At 38.0% G+C, this 26943-nt stretch overlaps 2 protein-coding genes across 2 annotated transcripts in view; one reads left to right on the top strand and one right to left on the bottom strand.

Annotated features, from left to right (window-relative positions):
* The window catches only part of LOC139748178 (uncharacterized), a 49120-nt gene extending 36799 nt beyond the window's left edge, over positions 1-12321 (bottom strand). The window contains exon 1 of the mRNA XM_071660968.1: positions 11618-12321. Within this exon, the coding sequence (XP_071517069.1) occupies positions 11618-11665 (48 nt within the window). The 5' untranslated portion in view covers positions 11666-12321. The remainder of the gene's footprint in view (positions 1-11617) is intronic.
* Positions 12322-14788: 2467 nt separating this feature from the next.
* Positions 14789-26906, top strand: LOC139748181 (queuine tRNA-ribosyltransferase accessory subunit 2). Its single transcript, XM_071660971.1, has 10 exons — positions 14789-14885; positions 15690-15859; positions 16943-17065; positions 18448-18566; positions 20178-20334; positions 21356-21559; positions 23081-23241; positions 24537-24722; positions 24840-24965; positions 26282-26906. Exons 2-10 carry the CDS (start codon positions 15716-15718, stop codon positions 26394-26396), a joined length of 1335 nt encoding a protein of 444 aa, XP_071517072.1. The 5' UTR covers positions 14789-14885; positions 15690-15715; the 3' UTR covers positions 26397-26906.
* The last annotated feature ends 37 nt before the right edge of the window (positions 26907-26943 follow it).

Below are 26943 nucleotides of genomic sequence, written 5' to 3'. Positions count from 1 at the left end.
GCGTGTGTGGACAGCAGTGAGGAAGATGAGTTTAATGTGGAATATAGATAAATTAGTGGGTGACAAGGGTCATATATACAATGAGTGTGTATAGTCTTTGAACCATAGTTTTTCAAGATCATTCATCCGGTGAATAATCTAACCTACAACGACTTTAATAACCCTGGTGATCAAGAGACCCACAACACAAATTATCAAAACAGATTATCCAATGGTATAATTCACGTACGGATTATATAATACCATGGCAATACAACCTACAACATTACCAGCCTATATAAAATGATCATATTCTCGTTAAATTATTAGGTGGAGCTGGTGTTAGCCTTCGATATGAATAGAGGTGATTGCAAGGGTATCGAACCCTGGTCCCCGTAGTGAGCGCGCCAGTAATGCACTTGTGCCATGTTCCCTTAATGCCTGGGAAGTGTGTCTGGGGTCGTGGTGTTGTGGGCAGGTTGTACCCTTCAAAGGTCAGGTCAAAAGGTCAGGTCATCGTAATTACAGGTAACGTACCGTCACGTTGAACAACTGTACTCACGTGATTAATATATATATATATATATATATATATATATATATATATATATATATATATATATATATATATTATATATATATATATATTATATATATATATATATATATATATATATATATATATATATATATATATATATATATATATATATACATATATTGAAGTGATTAATATATATTGTTTTTGTGGGTATACGAATATATATTCGAGATGAATACATATTGATTCTTTGATATATGTATACTTATTAACGGCCGTATATACACTGTGATATACCTATGATGAGAAAGATATAATGAAATACAAAAAAATTATCCAAACGTATATTTTTCGTCTAGAATGATGGTATAATGGTGGTATAATGGTGGTATAATCGTTTCCTCTGCGAGGCATGAGTATGTTATGATATACTAGCACAATGTGAGGCTATATGGGAAAGCCTATCATATAAATATGAGGAAATATACCAGAGTATAACCACAAAATACAGCATAATATGCCAGAGTATATTAGCATATAAGAAGCCCATCCTCATTCCTATAAAGGCTAGTGTATACCATACTTCATGGTATACTCAGGCAGACTTCCTTAAGCGGGTCAGCAAGTCCCTCAAGGTCGACATACTCTGGAGGTATAACCAACCCCCCCCCCCAACCTTCTCCCCCTCTCCCCACCTTGTCACCCCTCTGGGCAATTACCCTCCCTGCTCTCCCCGTTGCCTTCCGTTATTGTCGTGTTTTGAGGTTTTCGCCAACGGGGGATCCCGTTACGTCCCTGCTGTTACTGCCTATCCACCTTCTCCCGTTAGTACACACACACACACACACAAACACACACACACCATAGTTGTTCAGACCAAACTCCCTGGGGCGAGACACATGGAGTCACAGTAAAGAAAGATTTGAACGGTAAAGAAATCGATTTGGTGAGGCAAGACCCACACACAGATGGAGCGACACCTGGAGCTATGAATTCCAACCACCTTCTCTCATGGAACACGCGAGAACAAATGACTGTCACACACGCCACCAGTACCAGAGATCGGTTTCCAAGCGTAAACAGACTGGACAAATGTGTAAACAATTATAAACGCAACTCTTGGGGGGAAAATGTTTGAGTGTGTATACTCGGGGAGGAAGCAAACATAACGGTAGTAGGAGATGACAAGAGACGAAGCTGTGCAAGGCTGAACGAGGAACACGGAACGGAATACCCAACTGTGCGAGGCTAAACAAGGAACACGGAACGGAATACCCAACTGTGCGAGGCTAAACAAGGAACACGGAACGGAATACCCAACTGTACGAGGCTAAACAAGGAACACGGAACGGAATACCCAACTGTGCGAGGCTGAACAAGGAACGAGGAATGGAATACCCAACTATGCGAGGCTGAACAAGGAACGAGGAATGGAATACCTAAGCCCCCAACGCCTGATTGTGGATCCAACCAACTGGTGTTGAACGGAACACCCCGAACATTACCTGACTAGGCTGGCAAATATGGACGAACACCTTACCATCATCACCATCACCTGACCACCACAGGGAAACGCGGGACATGACCAGCATGAGAGAACACGACCAGGGGAACGCAGGAACATTCATGAAGAAGGTACACGCCATGTATGGCGCGGAGGAGCATTATTAACGGGATCTCGCCCTATGTGTTCACACCCTAGCGACGGTATGACTGGCCAGGGCCCCGGAGGTCATGTCGAGCGATCGCGCGCGCAAGGGTCGTACGACGGTGGTGGTTCTTCTTACGGGTCGTCACGTCGCATTCAACAACGGTCAAAGTCGTGCTCAAAGGTCGTGTGGTCGCGTTCAAATGTCGTACCGCTGGTCGTGTGAACGGTGTTCAGTCGCGCTCAAGGTTCGAACCCGTGTACCAGAGGTTACGTAGACGTAAGCATAAATACAAAAAATTAATGTTAGACTAACGATCAACAACCAAGCTACACAGCGATATAAATCACTTCAATAAAAGCATAAAAACATCCTACACGAATGTTTACCTACGAGTGAGCCATGGCGGTAACTTTACCAATATTACGAAAATGAAAATTACGAGACGAGACAATTATGTTTCATACTCGTTTATGAATTCCAGTACGTCAATAAAATGTGCTTTATATGTGTTATGAATTGAGGATAGAGGGTCTCACTTGTCAACAAACACTTGAGATATGAATCGCTCAAAAGAGAGAGGAAAAATTATGGAAAAATACTCTTGTATGAAAATAGTTTAAAAAAAAATGGATGAAGCTAAGAACAGAATTCTAAAACTTGTGCGATGGATATGAGCAGCAACGTGTATATGTCTCCTTCACACACACACACACACACACACACACACACACACACACAAACACAAACACACAGACACACACACACACATACACAAACACGTGAAACATTGGCTGGGGACCTCATGTCCTACCCGTGTCCCGATACTCGAGGCGACCTCGACTTAAGACTCGTACTTCCATCGTCCTTCGGACAAGTTCGCTCCATATACATTAAAACTTGGACAAAACTTATACAAATGCAGTAAAATAGATAAGAAATGTTAAAGGCAAAAACGACATTTTACTTCTACGAAAAGATTATTTATGAGCCAAATACTCTCTAAAACTGACGAACAAATTAGAAGTTTAATAATACTGAAAAACTTTTAAGTGAAACATTTTCAAAACAATATCTTATTTATTTTTCAATCTGTTTCATAAATCTTGGTAATTATGTCATGGCGTCAGGGGCACAGAATACGGACACAGGGCGTGTACGCATTTTTGGCCCAGGTCCCTAATGGAATAATGATAAGTTGGTGCCTGTTTGTTGTACGTGTGTCTGTGTCGGTATGTATCTGTGTATGCCCACCTTCGTGTGTGTGTGTGTGTGTGTGTGTGTGTGTGTGTGTGTGTGTGTATTACGGGGAAAGAGTTATAAACTTGTGTTGCCACGTCTTTAACCTGTGTATGCGAGTACCATGTACTTTTCTACCATATATTAATCAACAGACGTATGTACAACTTTATAAAAAAAAATATATATATATATATATATATATATATATATATATATATATATATATATATATATATATATATATATATATATCCAATGTAGGAGAGGGTTTTACCCACCCGCCCAGCTGGGCGACTCCTTGCTCTGGGCAACGCACAGAGGGATGGAGGGGATAATAATACCCACACGCACGATTACCTAATAAATTTCCTAAGGTTTCTGTAAGTAATCTTGGCCATGATGTGTGTTTGATCCCAGACGAAGCTGAATGAGTTGTAAAACCTCTAAAAGCATCGCAAGGTAAGGTTAGGTCCCAGAGCCAGCTGTTGGGGTAGAAGACCTCCCAAACCATCGTAAGGTAAGGTTAAATCCCAGACCCACCCATCTGTGGTCGGTAGAAGACCTCCCAAACCATCGTAAGGCATACGGAAGGTAAGGTCCTAAACCCAGCTGCGGGGGTAGAAGACCTCCCAAACCATCTCTTTACACATACATTTTGAGACTTTACGTTAACACTGACACCTACATAACACCTGACACATGCCCAACTGACCCAGTAGACTAGAAACATGCGACGCGCCTGAAAGAGAAATTACTAATTCTACGACGAACAGGAGACAGCACAGTCCTGCATCTTAAATAGGTCGTGCCCGAAGACTGGGGTGACACAGGTGGGGGCCGGGATGGGGTCAGGTCAGGACATAGGGATGTGATGGGGTCAGGTCAGGACATAGGGATGTGATGGGGTCAGGTCAGGACATAGGTATGTGATGGGGTCAATTTAGGACATAGGGATGTGATGGGGTCAAGTTAGGACATAGGGATGTGATGGGGTCAGGTCAGGACATAGGTATGTGATGGGGTCAATTTAGGACATAGGAATGTGATGGGGTCAGGTCAGGACATAGGGATGTGATGGGGTCAGGTCAGGACACAGGGATGTGATGGGATCAAGTTAGGACATAGGGATGTGATGGGGTCAAGTTAGCTCATAGGAAATGCAAGTGAAGTAAATAAATCTTTACGTGACACGTTAATCATCCTATCCAAGTTCATATACTGGAGCCATGAGACACTACAAGCCACAGAATAACAAGCGTACTGTACAGTGATCCTTCATTATGACGCTACGACTTATCAACCTTTCTATTTGGGTAAATTTCAGGCATTGTGTCGTGTATGGAAGGCTACAGAATGAAATACAATTAGTATACTGGATCAAGGCTTTTGTGGGAGTGAATGGTGATACATGTGTGTGGTAAATGTGGTTACTACACAAGCAATGTCTTAAGTCACTCGAGTTATTTACATAAACATGATTAATAAATTCCTCGTGTCTCCGTCTAATATGGTTCTTTATCTTTAAACGATGTGTTCGCTTCTACAACTCAAGATATCTTTGTTTAAAAAAAAATATATATGTCCTGTGTGGCACGAAGCCCTTTTGACTGACGAACAGGTCTTTGACCTGAGTCTTACTCTAACCCACTGCATGCTACAACCTTAATGGTGTTGTTAGGGTAATATTCCACGACCATACACGCTCTCAGTGCATATACCGATCGTTGGATACTTCGCTTTTACATCTATCACAACTGATACAGTCATTTTACGACCGTGAGATCACCTCACGACCATCTACCTCGTAAAACAACAAAGACTTTCAATTAGATTAATTAATCATCAAATCTCAGACGCTCCTATGGTGAACACAGCCCTCACATACACGTCCTTGACTGCCAGGAGTTTGCACGAGGCTACAGTAAAACGGGGTGACTCTACATTTAACATTGGGGTGAACCAAGGAGGAACCTAACGAATCTACTCATCATTGCCTTCAGTTATGAACGTCTCTATCCCCAACTCCAGCACACGAGTTGGAGGTGTGACACGTTCCGCTGACGCAGGAGGTGATGATAAACTCGAGTAGGAGAGAGATTCTCTAATATGAAAGACGCAAACAACTGCTGTAAAATCCCAGTCTGAATGGGAAGGAAATGAAAGTAGCGACAAAGATCAAGGAGTTTTAGGGTAATGGTCAATGACACTTGCAGTGAGAAAGGGGTTAAATGTTTTCGTAATTCCACAGAGAGTAATTAAATGGGTTGTGAACGCTTGATTGAAGGGAAATATTATAATGGGGTGTGTTCGAGCACAACTACACAGACATGCAATATCCGTCTTTCTATATAACAAAGGTCAAAAGAAAATGACTTATCAGATTCATCAAGAGGAATAGTAAAGGTCTCCAGCGAAAAAGAAATGAAAACGGAAAGAATACAAGCGGTTTGAAGGTCATTGTAAGGGAATATAAACGAGAGCATGTTAGAAGGGTATATCCAGTAGAATGTACGACAGAGAACGTAGAATGTACGACAGAGAACGTAGAATGTGCGACAGAGAACGTAAAATGTACGACAGAGAACGTAAATTGTAGAACAGAGAACGTAGAATGTACAAGAGAACGTAAAATGTACAACGTAAAATGTACGACAAAGAACGTAAAATGTACGACAGAGAACGTAAAATGTACGACAGAGAAAAGATATAAAGCATGACCACTGCAAGTGTAAGTTTAGAAAAAGGAAGAGTTGCCGTGAGAGTAAGTCAGACATAAGAATAATTAACCCACGCAGCGGGAAAAAAAAATCATAATACACTAAAAGCTATTTTTGAAATAGCCTTCTGACGTAATACCAACCTTCATCAACCCCCAACCCACAATCTGAAAGAGAATTTCACACAGTAAAACACGATGCAAAAATAATATCACGTAATCATTAAATGCAACCGCGCCACATGACGCCCTCCTGTGGATAGTGAAATTTGTTGACATCAACGAAGGCGAGTGAAGTAAAATCTTTTAAAAGGAGTAACGGGGGAAAACGCACACACACACATTATATATATATATATATATATATATATATATATATATATATATATATATATATATATATATATACATATATATATATATATATATATATATATATATATATATATATATATATATATATATATATATATATGTTTTGGACAATCACATGTTTACCAAATGGCGTCCTAGCTTCGTCTCTTCGATGTATATCAACTGACTGTTATATTTCTCTCTTGTGTCTCCCCTGATGATGTGATTATTACACGAAAGTGCACTTGGGAACTTTTCGTGTTTCATTTTCCCCCGTGGACTATAGGAATATATATATATATATATATATATATATATATATATATATATATATATATATATATATGAAGAGAACAAAATCATAACGCAGCTGATGGAGGAGCGATGCAAAAGTAACTTTGGATCTCTTAAGCTTAAAGGAACGAGACGTATTGACACTAATTAATCTCTAAGCTTAAAGGAACGAGACGTACTGACACTAATCAATCTCTAAGCTTAAAGGAACGAGACGTATTGACACTAATTAATCCTTAAAGAAACGACGGTCGTAAACACAAAGCAAGATTGACCAATACAAGTGTATGGCCCACAGCGCTAAACAAAGGTTAACAAACGCCAGTGCAAATACCGTGGGGGGTCAACCACACTCACGAATTTCAAAAGAAAAAAAAAAGGCAACACACCTTAAACAAACACACACACACACACACACACACACAAACGCACCTGAACCAAGACAATGACCGAGGCAAGACGTAAGAGAGAGAGAGAGAGAGAGAGAGAGAGAGAGAGAGAGAGAGAGACAGACAGACAGACAGAGAGACAGACAGACAGACAGAAAATTACAGCATTGGTGTCATTATCTTTAGCGTGGCTTGCAGACGACGAGTCTAGCAGCTAGCTGCCTCAACCTAACCCAAAGCCAGGAAGTTGGGTTGGTTTCCACGAACGTTATCAGAAGTAACACCAGGATTGCTGGGAACGGGTGATCAAGAGAAGACAATGGTTCGCCACGCCTTATTAAGGAAATTGCTTCCGTGTATAAAGTAATACTGTGCTATAAATGGAATTTCCCATCCCCAGATGTTTACACTGACTCAAAAATACGCATAATCTCCATTCTTTACCGAAGATCACTGCCTTAATACACAAAAATGCCTTAGCATTTCGTTACAGGAATAAAACACATCAACGGTTATTCCTTTTTTTTAAACTGTTTAACGCAAGCCTAAACAGGAGGGAGAACATCCCAGTCGTCGTCCAGCCCTTCAAACTAAGTCTCTCGTCTGTTGGCTGACTCTTGTGGTGTGGCTTCTGTCAACAGGTGATCCAGCGCACCGCCTACCTGGCGCACACGCTACGTCAGCTCCACTTCCTGGAGCTCACCACAGTGTAAACAGTACAGTCTTGTCTCAAATGATATACCTATATATAGTTCACCTTTGTCTGAATGAATATACTGTGTGTACTTACATAATACGCATGAGTATACATATACAGCGAGGTAGCGCCAGGAAACACATCCACTCATATACACACATATACACGCCCATACATGTAAATATACATACGTATATACAGCACTATACATATATACACACGTACATATTCATACTTGATTGCCTTCATCCACTCCCGGCCCATCCCGCCCTACAGGAAATAGCATCGCCACCCCTTGCATTGAGGTAGCGCCAAGAAAGACAAAAAGGGCCACATTCGTACACATTCAGTCTCTAGCTGTCATGTGTAATGTACCAAAACCACAATTCCCTATCCACATCCAGGCCCCACAGACCTTTCCATGGTTTACTCCAGACGTTTCACATTCCTTGGTTCAGTCCATTGACAGCACGTCGACCCCGGCATACCACATCGTTCCAATTCACTATATATATATATATATATATATATATATATATATATATATATATATATATATATATATATATATATATATATCAAAGAAGTCCAATTTTTGAAAAAAATTTGTCATTCTACCACTTGGGTCTTAGCATTACTTAATCTTTTCTAAATACTTCTCTCGCTATATGTTTGTCTTTATATTATGGGATCTATGGGAAAACCCACCATTACAGGATATGACAACTTCATCGACTGTTTTCATAATGTAAATTCTTTTTAGGGTTAATGTCTATGTGAACTAAATATCACCCATTCGACCGGTGCCCTAACTACTCATGTCCTTACGAAAGGGCAATGAACGCCCTCTCTCTCTCTCTCTCTCTCTCTCTCTCTCTCTCTCTCTCTCTCTCTCTCTCTCTCTCTCTCTCAGAGCAGACAGTGAATGATTTACGAAGCGTCTCCTTCGCTAACAGAGCATACAGTGAATAATTATGACTCCTTTCCATCACTAATACAGCAGTGAATAATCATGGTGTGTCTCTTCAACTAACATAACGGGTTAGTGAATAATTCTGAAGTCTCAAACTAGCAGAGCAGCTCAGTGAATAATTATGTGAATAATTATGAAAAGTTTCCCAAGTCAGTAGAGCGATCAGTAATCAGCCTTCACGCTAACCTGACGAGGCAGTTCAACCTAGAGTAAGAAACAGGGTAGTTTCTAACCACACACACACACACACACACACACACACACAGTAACAACCATTATCTGTCGTTACTGTGTCTTATCTCACACCATCGCTGGATAGCATGCCTCTCAGAAGAGAGACATTAACACAAATCAAAACAAGGAGTTACATTGTTATACTCTCGTTTCGTTCACAAGAACTGTAATGTCACAAGTAAAACATGTGACGAAATACATAAATCAATATCCACGACCGTGCATTGGAACCAAGACGGCAACACGTACTTAAACAAGCCATTAGCATGCACGATGGCTGAGAACCATGCGCCTAACGACACAGGTACATGCACCACTCAAACCATAACCAACCAGATTTGGCAACGTATCAGAAGAACGACATTTTGACTCACGAACAACATTTCTGCATCAGAGAAGTCAACAAACAACCAAAACTCATGGTTAAAAAAATAGACAATTAACGAATCTTGAGAGAATTCGTTCGATTGGGAGAAAAAGGCTATGTCTTGCGACAACTGCGAGGACGGAAATACACAACATACTGCTACCAGATCCGGACGGAAATGTGATATACTGGAGTTTTGTTGAATATCAACGGCTGGGACGCAAGAATAACAAGAATGAATGTCAAAAGAAAACAGCTTGTGCAAGACTGGGAATGAAACAAACTCGACCCAATAATAATAATAATAATAATAATAATAATAATAATAATAAATGTTTCTATACAGGATTATGAGTGGCAGACTGAGCTAAATTAGGATGCGTTAGGATGCTCTGACCACGACTAGGCTGCTGGGGTGATCACTAGGCTGCAGGGGTGGTTAGATGACTCCTGCCTGGGATCAAAGGAAAAGAATCAAAGAGTACAGCAGGATGGTAAGAGCAGAGCGGAAAAGAATCAAAGAGTACAACAGGTGATAAGACAACAGCGGAAAAGAATCAAAGAGCACAACAGGATAGTAAGAGGAGAGCAATGTTGATTTATGGATGGGTGTGGGTAACTCCAGGACGTGCCATATGACTGACGACTTGGGTACGCCATGGTGAAGGAGAGGAACATCTACACACAAGTTTTAGATTTTCAAAATATATATATATATACACGACAGGTGAGAAGGTGGGATGTGTTTAAGGTAGACAGGATGCTGACACAAACAGTCGAGTATTCCTACTTGGAGAAACACAACTTGTATGAAGACACACGCAGAGTTAATGAGACTTAGGGTCAGGACTACTGGGCCCAAGCCGATGGTCCATCGTCTCTACATATGAAGTTATTCATATATGTATCTCAGGGCACATAATCGTGTGGCAACTTAACGAGAAAAAATGGGTGGATATAGAAAACGGACACTGTTGTACGCTAGACACGAATGAAAGTAGGAGGCTAAGTGCTTTTATGTAGGAAGTGTTCAAGTTAATACAGGCTTTGTTTTTTCATTAACTAGATCATATGCATTTGTTTAGCTTCATATATATATGAAAAGTAATGACTTATATGTAGTATGAAGCGTCAGAAGTTATCAAAACATGGACAACGTACTGATTATGTCCAAAAATGTAATAAACCCTAAGTAATAGAATAAACCATCTACCATGAGGAGGAAGGAACTGAAGTACTTAAACCAAGACAGGATTACTCCACTGTAAAATTCGCTGTCAACAGAGTTGTAAGAAATAGAAAAGTGCACATATATAATGAACTAGTGTTTTTCGCTTGTTTACATCAGGTCTGGATAGCAAATCAGTTCAGCGTTCAACACGACGACTTGGTACTTTTAATAACATCCTGGTTATCTAATATTCGGTTGGGAATAGCCAGGGCTGTTTAATGATTAGATCTGGTGGACAGGGTAGTTTAGAATTAGGTAAGGTTTGGATAGGCTAGTTTAGGTTAGAAGTCGATTACGTCTGCCAAAATAACACAAGCTGTTGGTGTGTTACGATATCGCAACCTTATACGCTCACACACAAAAATATTTCTTTACGAGTGTATTCTACGTTCAGAAATGTCTGAAGCTCGCACCGCTGGAGCGATATGATCCATTATGTTCGTGTGGTTAAGCCAACATGCATCCGGCCAAGCTGTCGAGAACCCAACACAAGACAGGAGCCTTGGGCATATAGACGTTCACCGGAGGAGCCTGGACAGAGATGGGCCACAAGCTGCGTCACATGTAACAAGCCCGGCACACTGAACAAACCAACACGTCACGACCGTTACGTATACACGTCACAACCATTCGACCCCAGCGGTAGCGCCCGCAATACCTCGAAAAATCCCGCCCGAGGCCATTTTGGTCAAGTCGCTCTCAAGACATCCACACGGGGAAAGAAAGAAAAAAAAATCAAGACGTATGACTTGAACGAGAGAGACACACACCAGTTCCGTGTTTCTCGTTTCAGGTCAAGACTGCTTATCAGACCTTCAGCGCCGTGGCAAACCATCGAACCACTCTTAAAACTGCCGAGGATCAAGACCATCAGAACCAGACTAGAATATACACACGTCTCGTGTCAGACGACCGCTCACCAGCAAAAACTATACGAGTGCAGTTACTCACCGCTTGTTGTGGAGGCCAGCGCTGGGCAGCATACGTTGGGGCCAACATATGCGGCAATCTGTCCCCAGATATTGTAGGTCAACCACGACAACTGTCTCCGGGGTCGCTAGCGGAATGGCCTAGACCTCTTCATGGGGGATTCAAATGCTCCCGTAATTAGGTCAAAAAGATTATCATAAGATGCGATTCTCTCTCAGACTTCGTGGATGAATCGCCGATATCAAACGCCCTGGATTTATCTGGTTGTTTCTTACTATATGCTTCAGGGGTTATACATTGACTTCATGTTGTTCAGCTGTTTTTTTTTTTTTTTTTTTACTGATGAATGAATAGCACCAGGGACTGAGCACACCCTCCCTCGCTCACTGCCGAAGCGCTACTGACTGCTGGATACACTTAGCTGGTGTTATTGACCTCACAAGCAGCTCGAGTTTGCTCACTCCACCACGTTTCCTACGACAATTAGCCATGGGAAGTATCAGACCTTAGCAGTTTAGAGTATCAAATGCATGCACATGACGTACACTCTGATTTAGCAGCTCTGCAACCGTTCGTTTTGTATGTTAATGACACGAGTAGATATTGGGAGTAGCAGTAAGAGACTTCTACCGTCTAGAGAGCCTAGAAACCGGTTAGAAGAAGACAGGAACATACACATATACACACTTTCCCGCGCTGCCTCTGGACGGACCGCCCCCAAGTACCGCTACACCACTCCATGCCAAACACCAGCGGATACTCCATCTTTCCACCATTAATTCATACGGCCTCTTAGGCTACCATCGCATCCTTATGATGTCAGATATACTATCACTAATTTCCGAGAAGTATGTTACTTCTTACGGTGCTCAAGTTATCTCACTTGTTACGCATTGTCCTTCAGTAAAATGGAAATGCTGTGAAAGTAGGCATCTCCTCACGTAAGGAAAGATGCGGCACCTGATTCGTCCTTGAGGAACCACCGAATGTGGGTCAAATGTGACGTCAAGAGGCGGGAGACTTGAATCACACGGTAAGATAACAATCTCAATCAACGAAGCCAATGGAAATATCCAGCTTCAATCCCCAGCGAATTAATTCACACAAAGAAGAATTATCTTCCCGATCTGTGGGACACACGGGCTAGGTAAAGAAAAGAGAAAAACATGGCAGCCTATCTCGCACAGGAATATTTAGGGCAAGCGGATGGTGGCGTAGCCTAGCTAGACTTCCTGAAATACCGACATCTCGACTCGCTAATGTAAATGATGGTGAGAGTAGGTGAGATGTAGACGGGAAGTGCCTCATGACTTAGCCACACTTCTGATGCAACTTTCCTCAACAAGGTTTTCCTGTGGTCACTCTTCCTCGAATATAAATGAACCCCGCTTCATTCGTAGTGCTGTGTGTGTGAAGCCACGACAGACACATGGATCCTCGCCTCCTTTTATGGGTTCACGTCTACAGCAGTACACTTAACTCGACCCTCAGTAAAACTTGTCTCAAACCAAACGTCTCGTTATGATTCTCCTACACCCGTTCCTCATCGTTACCCACAAGACTAACCTCCTCTCGTCCAACCCCCTTCAGCCGAGCCTAGTTTCATTTTCATGTGAATAATAAAGCATTGGTTATTATTCGATTATCATAATCACACTCACAGACTCGTCTTAATGATATCTCATCCTCTACCTTTTCCCTTCACTTTCACCATCAGACTATCCTAATCTAACAAGGCTCCATCAACGATAACTACCCCAATTGTCACTGCATTAATTAAAGCTATAATCAGACCTTTAAAAAGACTCCCATGACAAACTATACAGGAAACATTATTAGAGTCTACTCTCTACTCACTAACGATCTTTGGTACGACCTACTCTGGTGAGGCTGGAAAGTGAAATGTGGAAATGGGTAGTTAGTGTGAGACCTACTCACTGACACGGGAGAGAGTTGTGCCCATTTTTGCCCTTTCTAGGCAGGAGAGAACAGGGCAATGTGTGGGGGCCGTTGGTGGGTGGAGTGTGAACATAAATATACATACTTGCACTGCCATGTCAACGATATATGACATTTGTATAAAAATCTGTAGCTAAATTTAACCTAATCGTCTAAGGAAAAAACAACAAATAATTATACATACGTCCCTGTATGACTTTTTAAGAAAGACGGACGTCACTCAGTGGCCTCTTCCCACCTGGTAGCCGTAGTTTCATCTTCCCTGAAATCATTCCAGGTCAAAGGACGTCTATCCCTCCAGACTCCCATGGGACGGAGGGAGGCGGGTCGGGAGGAATAGGGGTCAGGTCGGCTACTAATCCTCGAGGTGCTCCACCACACCACACACAACAAGCACTACCATTGTCAAAAATGTTTTGCTCGCATTAAATGCAATAATAAACTAGATCAGTGTCATTTCATGGTGGAAATATTTATGTATAAAAAGAATTAAATCTGCTTAATATGTGATTAATAATATAAATTTTATATACATAACTATCAACGGCGCTAAAGGATCGACCAAATATAATTAGAAAATACGTTGGTTTCTTGTATTGATGATATATTAATTGATTCTGAAATAGACTGAATGATTTTTTTTAAAAGTTATGTCCTGTATGTTTTCTAGATAGACATAGGCCCGAAAACAAGTGAAAAAAGATTCAACAGAGTTAAGGATTTTATGTTAACATCTATATGATAAGCATTATTTTAAATGTACACAATAAATTAAACTAACCGTAAGGCAAAGTATGAAATAAAAGGAAAGGATCAAACTTCTTGTTCCACCCATAACATCTCTCTTGAGCTGTTTTTCTGTAAAAACCAGCTTCTTATAGCCTCTTCCTCGGGTGCCCAGAATAAATGAAGGATATAACACGTTCTCACTCCATGCACAGCCCACTATCATTTGTATTTCCTATTCTACCTCAATGCAGGATAAATCCGGATTATTGTGGCTTTAAATCCGAGTTACCCAAAAACGATTTGTTTACAATGTGATGCAATCACTAGATAATTAGATTTATTGCATTGCACAATTAAATTTTCTTGTGTTTTGCTCAATAAAAGTTAAACAGGAATAAATCATATATGTATTATATTATTCTAAAAATTTCTAGATAATTTTTTGAAATTTTTAACCTTAATATGATATATTTTACAACTAGTGGTGAATAAATCCATCTAACTTATCTTTATGCTATCGACAACAATATTCCATGTGTTACGCTGTCAACAAAGCAACCTATCCGTAACCGGAATCATCTAACTTTTAACCAGGAAACCCGTAAGAACTTTATATACAGTTAAGCAGTTTGTAAATTAAGAATATTTAGGGGTGTTGGGGGAGAATATCATACAGTTCTTACATCCCTTGTTTTAAATGATTAGTCAGCGTCCCCAGCTAGGCGGCAGGGCGTTCTCAATTTGCGTAAACAGTTTGATAACAGTAACGACAATGATCACATCAAACTTAGTATACCTCTGTTCCAATAATGTGATATTAATGTAATAATGTGATATTAAGTAAAAAGTGTATAATTCTGTAGAAATCAACATAACCCTTGAAAACCTCATCAAACATCTCCTAGCAGTCAAGATTCATCTTACTTTTTAGTGTTATAGGTACAGTGCTAGCCATGTATCTTCTCCATGTTGCAGAAAGTGACTATGAAAGGCAGGATTGTGAGGTCGAATATTCTTTCCTCCTGTAGTCTAGTTCATAGGAATTTTATCCATTTTTGTTGTCTTCAGCCTATCAAGAGGTTGGAATTTAATTATCAGATAACTTGTCTGTTCTTCATATTCATTAGGTTAGTGAATGTAAAAATAGTAGCATCCATTACACTTTTTAAGGTATGATAGTGTTTGAATATCAGAAAGCATGAAAAGTCAAGATTGAACACTTAAGATCACTGAGATTCTGCAGGGTTTCACTCCTTGTATTTGATATAATTCAAACATAATAGACCATGCTGCTGAGGGACATAAGTATGCAGTATGTGGTGTATTTTTATAACACTATGAAAAATGAAATCCAGTCAACAGCTGTATATGAATGTAAATTTTCACTTTTCTCTTTCCTCTTCAGGTTTAGGACTTGGTCTCCATCTGGTCATGAAATTTATTGTTGAGCATGTCAGTAAAGAAGGTGGCCGTCTTGGTAGGCTTACAGGCCTCCGTAGTCAGCTTGATACTGTGTATGAAACCCCTCTCTCGCTGATATCTACCTTGGGTGGCAGTGCTCCTCACCTTACTCAGGTTAGAAGGTATATGTACTTTACACAATTAACAAAAGTAAATATAGTTAGAAAAGTCATGGAATAAGTTGCAGCATATGATGTAATGGTATATTAAGAAAAGGTTTTTAAAAATGAATTGTGTGATTTACTTTCATGAGAAGAATTTGTGACTGTTAAGTGATGGTATGAACATTTTATATATAGGAATGCAGGTTTTGATAAAGATTTAAGTTTTAAAGGGTTATAATCAGAGAATGTCATTCTTTATCACAACACTCTGACAGCCACCATGATATGATCGGCCATTTTACTGCAGTATGCAAACGATGCTACATGTAATAAAGCACTGGGATGAATAATATTGAAACAGGCCATATACCTGACATGAGTTTATGTGTTTGATATTTTCAATTCAAGGTAACATAGATTTTTTAAAGATGAGGGATAGAAAATATGGAATCTATTTTATCCGAGTCAGTACATCTTTAAAAATGAAAACCACAAGAAAATTTATAGGATTATTAGACTTAATGTGATAATGTAGGCATTCTGAAATGTAACTGCTGTATGTATTAACATTCTGTTGTTATGAAACTGGAACATTTGATATTTGTTATGTCATTTTATTAAAAATGTTCCTTTGTTCATAGGTGGTACGTAAAAAATATTGTTACATTCATGTGAAATGGTTTTCAGACTATCATTTTTGTAACAAGGTATCAACTTTAAGCAATACAGGGATAGATTCATAAAGAACAAGGGGATCATTTTGTACTTTGATATTATTTGGGTTTAATGGACTTAGTCTTACCTCATGACTTCCACTTCTCTTTTGATAGATATATGGATGCATTTGGTTATTTTGTGCATAAACTGTAGGGAAGAGGGCTGTCACCTTCTGGCCCATGCATTCCTGAGGTCTGTTGCATTTTAGTTGGTGGACAGTATTTTGAATACCATGGCATTCCTTTGTCCAGTACAAACCTGCCTGAAAACAAGAGGTAGTGATTTGCTTTTCACATATTGTCATAATGCAGGTATAACCTTTTGATCTGCACAGCTCCTTTGATAGCATAAAATATTTCATAATATAATTTTGCAGGATGCTCTTCATCATGTGGTTGAGAAAACTGCCCCTCTTTGCATTCCTGCTCAGCATTTTTGTGACCACATAGAAGTCCTGCAGAAATTTAAAAAAGGTGTCACACACTTCTCTGCCCTTCAAGTAAGCATTCGAAATGGAATAGTGTACAGTATAGCATGTTTGAAATGTGTTGAATGGTCAACAGTATTCTAGAAATTGAAAAGTTACAGAACATGAAAAAAAAATCCATATAAGTGTGGAGAATGCTGTTGGTTGTGGTACACCCGATTTTGATACATTTTAGTGTAACATGAGTAGGGAATATAAGGTTTCTTTATAGGGCTACGCTAATGGTAGATGAGCTTAATTTCAGATGAATAGGATCTGAGCTAGGAACAAGAAGATTGAAGGGAAAGGAATAATCTGAAAAATAAGGATAAAAGGCTGTGCGTATGTGGTATAGACATGTAGAAATTATTGATTTGGGAAGGTTTATAAAATCAGTCCATGTGAATGAGATAAAAGGAAATATCTGCCAGGGATAATAAAGGATAGTGTGGAAAGAGAAAGTGAAGTGATATGTATGTGTCAAGGAAAGCAAGAATGGAAGAAATATGCTTCACTGAATTGATGAAAGGAGGGTCTACATGGTTCACCCTTCCACTTGTGAATATAGTAAGAATGTTGTCAGTATTTGTGGATTGCCTTTTGCAAAACACAAGAAGTATTGATAATTTCTTTGCCATTAATAAGACAAACTAGGTGACTGAATATTAGGTGTTTGAGAAAAGTCCTCTGGACTTCATGGACGTTAGAGATAGATGGGCAGCGGAATGAGAGAACAAGGTAGTCCAGTTGCTAGACTGGGTAGTAGAGAATAACATCAAAAGGAAGATAGAATGTGGCAAAATGTAGATATGTGGAAGAATATAAATGAAAGTAGCAACTAGTGTTGTGTACAAGGTCAAAGACAAGTACAAGGCAATTATCTTTTAATAAGTGCATAACATTATAGTAGGGATAACAGACTTGTTCAGATCCATAATATATGTACACATACATGAACATGGATGGAAACACACCTTAGCATATAGACTTACATGCATACACAGTTTTGGAATTGTGAATGAAAATAATGCATACCATATGCAAAAGGGTAAAAGATTGTATGATGCAAAGTATGTTAAAGAGATGGTACACCAGGAGCATAGAACTCCATCCCTCTGCTCTACAAATAGGTGGTAACTACACTTCGGAAAAATTTGTACATATAATCTTTATACTATTATTGATTTCCCATATTTGATAATAATTTTGATCCATTATATAAACATATGTCATAGATCATATTTCAATTGCTATAGATAATAATCATTGTTGTTATTTGAAAGGTATTATTTCAGATTTGTTTTTCCCTTCAGTTCTATCTTTTATTGTATCCTCAGATTTTCATTTTGAAACTAAAATCTTATAACTTTGGTCCTTGGAATGATTTTTGTGATCATCGGCTTTTATTTGCTTAGGGTCATGGTGTTGGTGTCACTGTTCAAGATGCATCGAAAGCAACACCAAGTGGCTATAATGATAAGAGAGGTATATCCACATGGACTTACGGTGGCAGGCAAATCCTAACTGTAGAGAAGTAAGTAATATAACATCAGATCTTTTTCATGACACCTTTGTTGAGAAGGAAGTCTTTAATAAAAAGGACAACATATTTCTCTTACAAACTTGTCAAGCCACTGACAGACCACACGAAAACACTGGCTCAGAAATAGTGCTTCTGTGGGAGAAAATGGGGAAAGAGGGAGAGTGGATGACCAGTGTGTGGCCATCAGCTACTCAGGGGTGGGCCATTTTGATACCTGCTTCTTTCTCTACATGTTGAAGCTCTGGAACTCTCCACGTTCTCATGTCTTTCCCAATAACTATGACCTAGCATATTTCAGAAGACAGGTTTTTCACTTTCTCAAAAATTCTTAAATACTCTCCCATGTCTTTTCTTTTTCTGTTCCATAATTCTCTCTATATTTCATTTTGTAAATTGTAGATTTGTCTTTGGGAGACTGAAAGATTGTAAGAACAGACATATATTTGTTATGCATTTGATCCTGTAAGTAGACAAACTAAAATAGGTAAGGGTGAGATGTTAAAAATTCTAGAAGCATTTATTCATATAAAGAATTCTGAGGATGGGGCAAAAAAGAAAATGCTGGGGTCCTTGAATACAAAAGGATGGGATGAGAGAGTGGAAGTACACCAGCTATAGATGCAGATGTTGACTTTCTAATAGTTATCTGTACTGAGGGAGGTGTAATCCTAGAAGATACCTATTTTGATATTTGCCAATGCATAGATTCAAAATGTATGGAAAAGAAATGAATGATTTAGCAAGCAGAAGGCAGTAATAAATCATGTAATGGATGAGAGAATCAGGAAGAAAGTAAGTGCAAGATGTAGAGGTAGTAAGGGGAATGTAGCTGAATTTGGATCATTGTATAGTAAGAGCAAAGATGAAGATTGAGTCAAGGTAGGTACATAAATCTGCAGGGATACAAAAGTCGGAGATGAGTGTAGTAGTGGAGAGATTAGATGAACTGGAATTGAGGCTGTACTGAACAAGATTAATTATTGTCATGTTGATGTTCTTCAACACTCATGATAGTGTTATACTGAACAAAACTTATAAACTGTTGACAAAATTCTATCAATATAGTAGACACAATGTTGTATCACTATTGTTTAGCCAAAATTGAATCAATTTGTAAACCTTTCAGTGTTGATTCCTTAGCTTTTACTTTTGATTCAACATATTTTTGGTTGCTGGGCTTGACCAGAATTCTTTTTACCATGTGATATAGTTGTTAAGCATATTTGATATGTTTTTGGCCACTGGACCTTAACCCCAAAATAGCCAGTTTTCAGAATATTCTGGATTTCGGGGCGCCAACCTCAAGTGAAAGGTCACGTACATACGAAAGAACTCTTTAGACTTTTATCCATATATTGACACTGATAGAGTGACCCGGCTGGATACATGGTTAGTATACCTACACTGATAGTGTTAGTTGGCCATAAATGAAATTGTTAGTTTTCCTGGTAAATGCAAGTTAAGCAATTAGTATGTCTTGTAGTGCGAATCACCTCAGTTTAGATGTTTCTGTATTACAGTGCTACAGAATTACAAAATAGAAATGATAAGTGTAGTGATGTTTCGACTTTTCAGATATTTTGAGTGTCATATTATTTACAGATACATTGAACTAGTAGAAGCCATGCAGCCTGACTGGTATGAGGCCTTGAGTGATGCAGATACAGACGGTAATTCATCTAAGAAGAGAGTATCAAAATCATTATCAAAGTCCACAGCATTTATCAGCCAGTGTGTAAATCTTCATAAGAACTCCCAGGTACTGTTATGATATTATTTCTTGTTCTTCTCATGTTAATATTCTCATATTTCCTCAACTTTTTACTTTTCTTTATACTGAGGGTGGATTTTCCCAGAGATGTGAGAGCAGTCAGTCGGAAATACTAGGAAGACTTGTGTTTCAGTGGAAAATAATGAGAAACTTCCAAATAAGTACACATTGAAACTTCTATCTTGACTAATTTTCTGTGCATCAGTATTATAGCCACCATGTCTGCAAGCATAGTTTCCCATAGATTTGTCTTAGCTCTTAGGATCAGTCTCTTATATTTTTGTTACCATTTTTTCATTCAAACTTTTACTTTTTAGTCTTAATCATTTACATTTTTATTAAAAAATGTCAACCATTCACTTTTTTTTTTTAGCTCAGTCACTTATATTTTTGTTACCATTTTTTCAACCATTCACACTCATTTCTGCAGATTTATGATTTTGTGTAATGGTAGCATTTAGATTAGTTAGCCATATTTTTTACAGTAACCTGTGGTGTTCCTTATGATAGATGCAATTCTAAAGGAGATTATTTCTTGATCATTGTGCTTAAATTTGCAGTCAAATTAGCGTTGTTATACATCTTGTCTGTGATTTCACTCTTTGTATTGTTTAGTTAATTCAGCTTATTATAGAAGTGAGGGAAACTTTGCTGTAACTCCTACCAAACCTACTTCATATTAAACTAGGGATAAACACCCTTCAAGCTGATTACTACATTGTTTAAGTAAATTAACAGGAGTAATAACATAAGTGCAATGTATCCTAGCCATTATTCCATGATTGGTTCAGCCCTTGAGCTTATCAGTTTCTTAAAATTCCACTTGTTATTGTTGTCCAAAGAATTCTCCTTAAATTGTAGGGCAAACTGCTTTCCTGTCTTATCTTTCGTTATACTTTCAACAGCAAGAATATATCTATCAAACAGATTTTCTACCTTATCATGTTGAAGATTTTTTTTTCTTATTACAGATTAGAAATATTAACTCAAGGTCTCTTCTGAATTGCAGGGACTACAGGGCTCAGCATTGTTTGTTCCTCTTTTAGGAGGCCATAGTGAAAGAGACCGAGCAAACTGGTCAAAATCCCTGACAGAGGGAATGGTAGACAACTCTCTCATTTCAGGTTACATGCTTCTTGGCCTTCACAACAATGGTCCAGCAGCTGAGAAACTTGAACCTAAACTTTTACATAACCTTGTCAAGGCATCATTGGTAAGTTGAGCAAGAGAATTTCAGTCTTACAGAGATTATTTTTATAGAGGGTGTTAGCAGAGTGAAGAGGCCTTATACTGTGTTGCTCTGAGAAAATTGATCATTCTTGCTTGCTCTTATGCTTTCAGTTTCTCCTTATAAATTTCATCTGGGAATTTGAGTATAGTTCTTGATACTTCAGGCATTTCAGGTTTTCTCCTTTTTAAGTCCAATTTTGATTAAGAGTTCACAGTTTTCAATGGACGTCTGTGATGTTGTTACTGTTGTGACCCACTGATGCAGCATCTATGTTTTCCTTATTTTCTCTTCATGATGTAAAAAACTTAAGCCATGTCTGAAAAAATGTGAGTACTGTATGTGCTGGTTTCCACACGATGGAAGGTATGACACGTTTTCTTTTTAATCTTTGAGTTTGATATAAGGTGCTTTCATTTTTTTGCATTTTTTCCTTATATTCTATTACCATTCCTACATTTGTGAGGTACTGTCAGGGAAAGACAAACAACAGTCTCATTTGCTGCATCAAGTCTCTGGCTTTCATGTCTAATATACTGAAATCACAAACTATTATTCATACCAAGTCTCACTGGCAAACATAAAATGCAACATGGCCTAAAACATTATTTTTTGGGGTTTATTCCAAAATCCAAACTAACCTTGTATTATATTCTTTCATATTTTTCTCATTTTACCTTTTGCATGAGTCTTTTGGAGTCTGTAAGATTGGGTTTCAGTATGTCTGCAAAGTGTGGTTTCCTAAAGTCATTCTCAGTAACAGCACCAAAAGAAAGGTTATTTGAGTTATTTATCTGTTTTTAAAGCAGTTGTAGTTGTGATGTTCTTTATTTTTATTCTAGTATTTGAGTGTTCATAACTAAGTGATTTATATGAGATATACTACTGAAAGAGTTCCAGGGGGAGGGAAATGGGGGAAGAATGAGTGGAAAGGTGTATGCAAGGGAGGGATGTAAGGACAGAGATAAGTGGAGATTCTTTTGCCATGGCCATCCCCTTGATGGAAGTTCCTGGAGGGAACAGGAATTAAAGATATAGATAATAGATAGATTGTCTTTCTTCTAACTTAACGTATGGGGAGCTTCATTTTATATGGGTAAATGTTAAGTTATTCCAAGCGACAGTGGAAAAGAATAATACTAATATAAATTATCTTCAGTGCACCAGAAAAGGCAACTAAGAGTGGCAGGAAAAGGTGCTGTATTATCATTCTCTCAAAGAATCAAAACAAGGAGTTAAGTGAGGATTTATCTTCAAGGTCTCAGTTCCTGATTTTACCTTGCTGAGATGGGAAAGGCAATCATATATAAAAGAAAAGGAAAGAAATTTATTAGTTGCAAGCATAGCAAAAGTTATTCATTTACTTGCATGGTATCATATCCATTTTTGGTTATGATTTTTATTGTAATGTACGTATGAACTACCCTCAGGCATTCTCTTTAGATAATTTTCTGATTTGTTTTTGTTTTTTGATTGTTTTTAAGTTCAGTTTTTCATTATACTTAGGAACCCCTTCCTCAAGAACTACCAAGGCAGGCAGCTGGGATGTGGAATCCACTTACTGTCCTCAAGTTAGCTGAACTTGGAGTGGACCTTTTTGATTCCACATTTCCATTTCTTGTAACAGAAAGAAGAGGAGCTCTCACTTTCCCTTTTGATTTAAGCAGGTATGTATTCATTTCTCTTTTTTACTAATTCACTTCCTTATAATGGTAAGAACAGCCGACAGACACTTCAGGGATATTCAGATCTATGTGGGGATGAAAATGTGGAGGTTCATGTTCCTAGAATGCAGACAGGAGAGAATTTTGCGTCAACCTATAAGAGAAGTCACTAGGGTAAGAGAGGTAGATATACCACCTAAACTAGATTTAGTCTGTATGCACAGTGCTCTTGAAATTGAAAACATTGCTTAGGGACTTGTGCTTGGAAAAAGTGGTGCTGGACTTATCAAATACACCCTTTCTTTTCATAGACTTCTGTTCATATCTTTTCCAAATAGCATTTATTCACCCTCAGCTTTTTATTCATCCTTGTCATGAGATCCATATTTGCCTCTCTTTTACTCATATTCACCATATTTTCTACTTTCATATTTAAGACTATATTTTACACATTTTTCGTTCATGTTGATTATCTGTGAGGTTCGCCTTCTTTCACGCGCCCTTCTTCATTTCAACTGTGGTGAATCTTTATTCCTTCATTCTCCTTTTCTGTCGTACTCTTTATAACTGGTTTGCATAGGACCAGAAGAATTTTAATTTCTTGTGTTTTTTTTTCTAGCATCATGCAAATATTGCACTCACCTGTGATTTCACTTAGAAAGTACTATCTGGATACTTTAAAATGAAGACTATAACTTTGTATTTTTGAGAAAATGTTTATTTACCTGTGTGTTTTGTGATGAAGTGCTCATTGTCTTGTATGTCATCATTGCTGTGTTTAGGACCATCAAGTTATCTGTTTATGGTTATCCCAAGACTCCTTTATTGATTAGCATATGCTTAAATGCAACATATCTTCTGTCTTTATTGTTTCACTATCTCTCCATCATTCATATCAGGATAATGGATATAAATCTTCCTAGATATTTGACTGCTGACTATCCTACATCTTCTAAGTGTTGAAGACCCAGCGGTGATGCTTTAAAGAGTTTCTAAAGAACTTTACCTGTTGTTTCTCAACAAATCTTCTCCATTGCAAGAAAAACTACCTGTATGCAGATGATTGCTGTCTAGTTAAAGTTACTGCCTCATATTTTTGCTGTTCTCAGGTATTGAAAAGAAGCTGTGTATTCAGTGATCTCATTTGCATAAATTCTTTGCTTAATGTTTAGACTTACATATTCTGCAATTGTAGCATTGAGTTTGGAAGTCATATTATAGATAGAAAATAAGAATGACATGAAGATGAATGCCATGCATATTCTTTTTAAACAAAGGCATTAATGGATACTTTGCAGGAAAGAGACTGATGGAACATGCCTCAGAAAAGAAGTTTTAGAACACCAGAACAAGAAATTAAAGGTATCTGGAGATACCCCAAAACCACAGGTTGAGGAGAATGATAAGAAGGATGACAAGGAAAATAATCCATTTGAAGAGGAACATCAAACAAACCCATATGAAATATCATTAAAAGATAAAAAGTATGTGAATACCTCATTTGATTCATATTCTATATTAAGACATCATGAAAGATACAGGTTAATATGTAATGCTGATAAGTTGAAGGTCAGTTTTTTAATCAAAGATTTTTCTTTCAGTAATATGTCTCTGATGAAGCCACTGGTTGAGGGATGTGATTGTTATACATGCAAGAATTTTAGTCGAGCTTACATTCATCACCTGATAAATGTTAATGAACTGCTTGCACCAGTCTTGCTGATGATGTACGTTGGTTTTTCATTTATTGTATTTCAGTATCTAAACTATCTGGAAGATATCTTCAGGCTTCTGTATAATCTCATGCTTCCTTCATTGTCTCTTTCTTTACTCTTCATTTAGTGTGTGAACAAATGACAGTTTATTTATAGGATTACTTATGTCATTCTTCTTATTTGTTCTAAAGGAAATGATGCTAATGATATACTTACACATTCATGGCACTTTTATGCAAAGCAATATGTGCAATGCTACCAATATTTAATGCTTAGGCTTCAATGATAGACTGAAAATGATGAAATATCCAGTGCAAGGAGTGAAAAAGGTAGATGTTTTTATTGATCTTTAACAGTATCTATCCTGACAATTTTTGCTGTTCTGTAAAAGCTAGTTATAAACTTCATATTCCTTTCTCAGTACCTAAGTACTGAACAAAACTTCCAGATCTATCTAGGTCACACAAATAAAATCCAGCAGTCTAACCAGTCATCACATTTGCGTTGAGGATATTCAAGACTTGATGCCCCACGAGTTTAAAACTTCCAGCTGTAAAGCAATCGTAAACAAACTGGAAAACCTGAAAAATTTTGATTTAGATGAATTTTTCATATGATATAGATGAATGTATCTTGGCCTTTGGCAGCTTTTGATCATTGTAACAACATCAGCAGCATGCTCTTAAAGGCACCAAGTCTTGAGATATTAAAGCTCACGTTCCGCATAAAAATGTGAAGTGGACAAGAGTCAGATCATGGATGAAGTGTGTTAATACTTGATCCATCTGGATATCATCATGAGATGTATTGGTATGAGTTACCCAGTAATTCATGAAAATCACTAGCTTGTGTAACAGACATGATTTCTGGACAAAATGTCAGGTTTTGAAATAATAGCCACATGCAGTGTCCTTGGCGACGATTGTGCGGCAATCACTAACCACAACAATCATTGTTCTGCTTCAATTTCATCAATTGACTCTCACTTATCATACTTTGTTCTGTAAACTCTTATAATTATCCTCTGATGTTGGAAACATGGAGTGCAAATCATTGCACTGATGTTAAAATGTATACCTACTTTAGCAGAAGGAAATATTACAGTGAAGATATTTAATAGGGCATAATTAGGAAAAGATTCAGTAGCTTCCTTTCAGTTTTATCCCAGAATAAGTAAACTTAACAGTGCCCAGGTAATGGTGGCAAAGTTTCTATACACAGAGAAGATTTAGATTTAAGGATCAAGATTATCAAAAATGTGATTTTAGATTCATAATTGCATACTGATTATCAATAATTCTCAATTGATGCATTCCCTCCATTCACAGGCATAATATGCAGCATTGGTTGAACTTCTTCTCCAGCATAAGGGAAGCAATAAGAACTGATCGTATGGAAGATCTCAAGGCACTGATACAATCATCCATTTCTAGTAGTGTGTAGATGATTGTGCTGTTAATTGTTAGTTTTTATGTCTATAGTGTTATTATTTTTTATATCTTGTAAAACCAATACTTTTATTGGGGAAAAATATTTTTAGATATTCAGATGGGGTACAAGTACATTTGTCAAGCAGTAAGATAATCTTGGTGGAGGATTCTCTTTATAGCTAGTATTTCTCATTCCCTGATGTCTCAGAAAGGCAGTACAAATTAGCAAAATCCTCCATTTATCCTCAGGGAATGGGTGAGTTGTACTTAACTTTTGAGGATATGCTTGACACAAGATTTTAAATCTGTTGTGCACTTTAGAAAAGTTAAAGACAATTTCAAGCACATTTAGAATGAAAGGGCAGTCTATTTTAGCATTTCATATCTATTTATTTATTGTGTTAAATAAAAATCACGTTATTGCTGGATGAATTAAGTGCATAAAGCCATAGAGATATCATTGTTGCAATTTCATTTTAAGTGAATGAGATAACAGTTGTGTAAAGAAATACAAATTGATGAAATAGTATCTTATTTATTATCCCTCTTTGGTGAGTTTA

The sequence above is a fragment of the Panulirus ornatus genome, chromosome 73 (assembly GCF_036320965.1).
Source record: "Panulirus ornatus isolate Po-2019 chromosome 73, ASM3632096v1, whole genome shotgun sequence".
NCBI classification, from domain to species: domain Eukaryota; kingdom Metazoa; phylum Arthropoda; class Malacostraca; order Decapoda; family Palinuridae; genus Panulirus; species Panulirus ornatus.
This window is presented reverse-complemented; position numbering and strand designations above follow the sequence as displayed.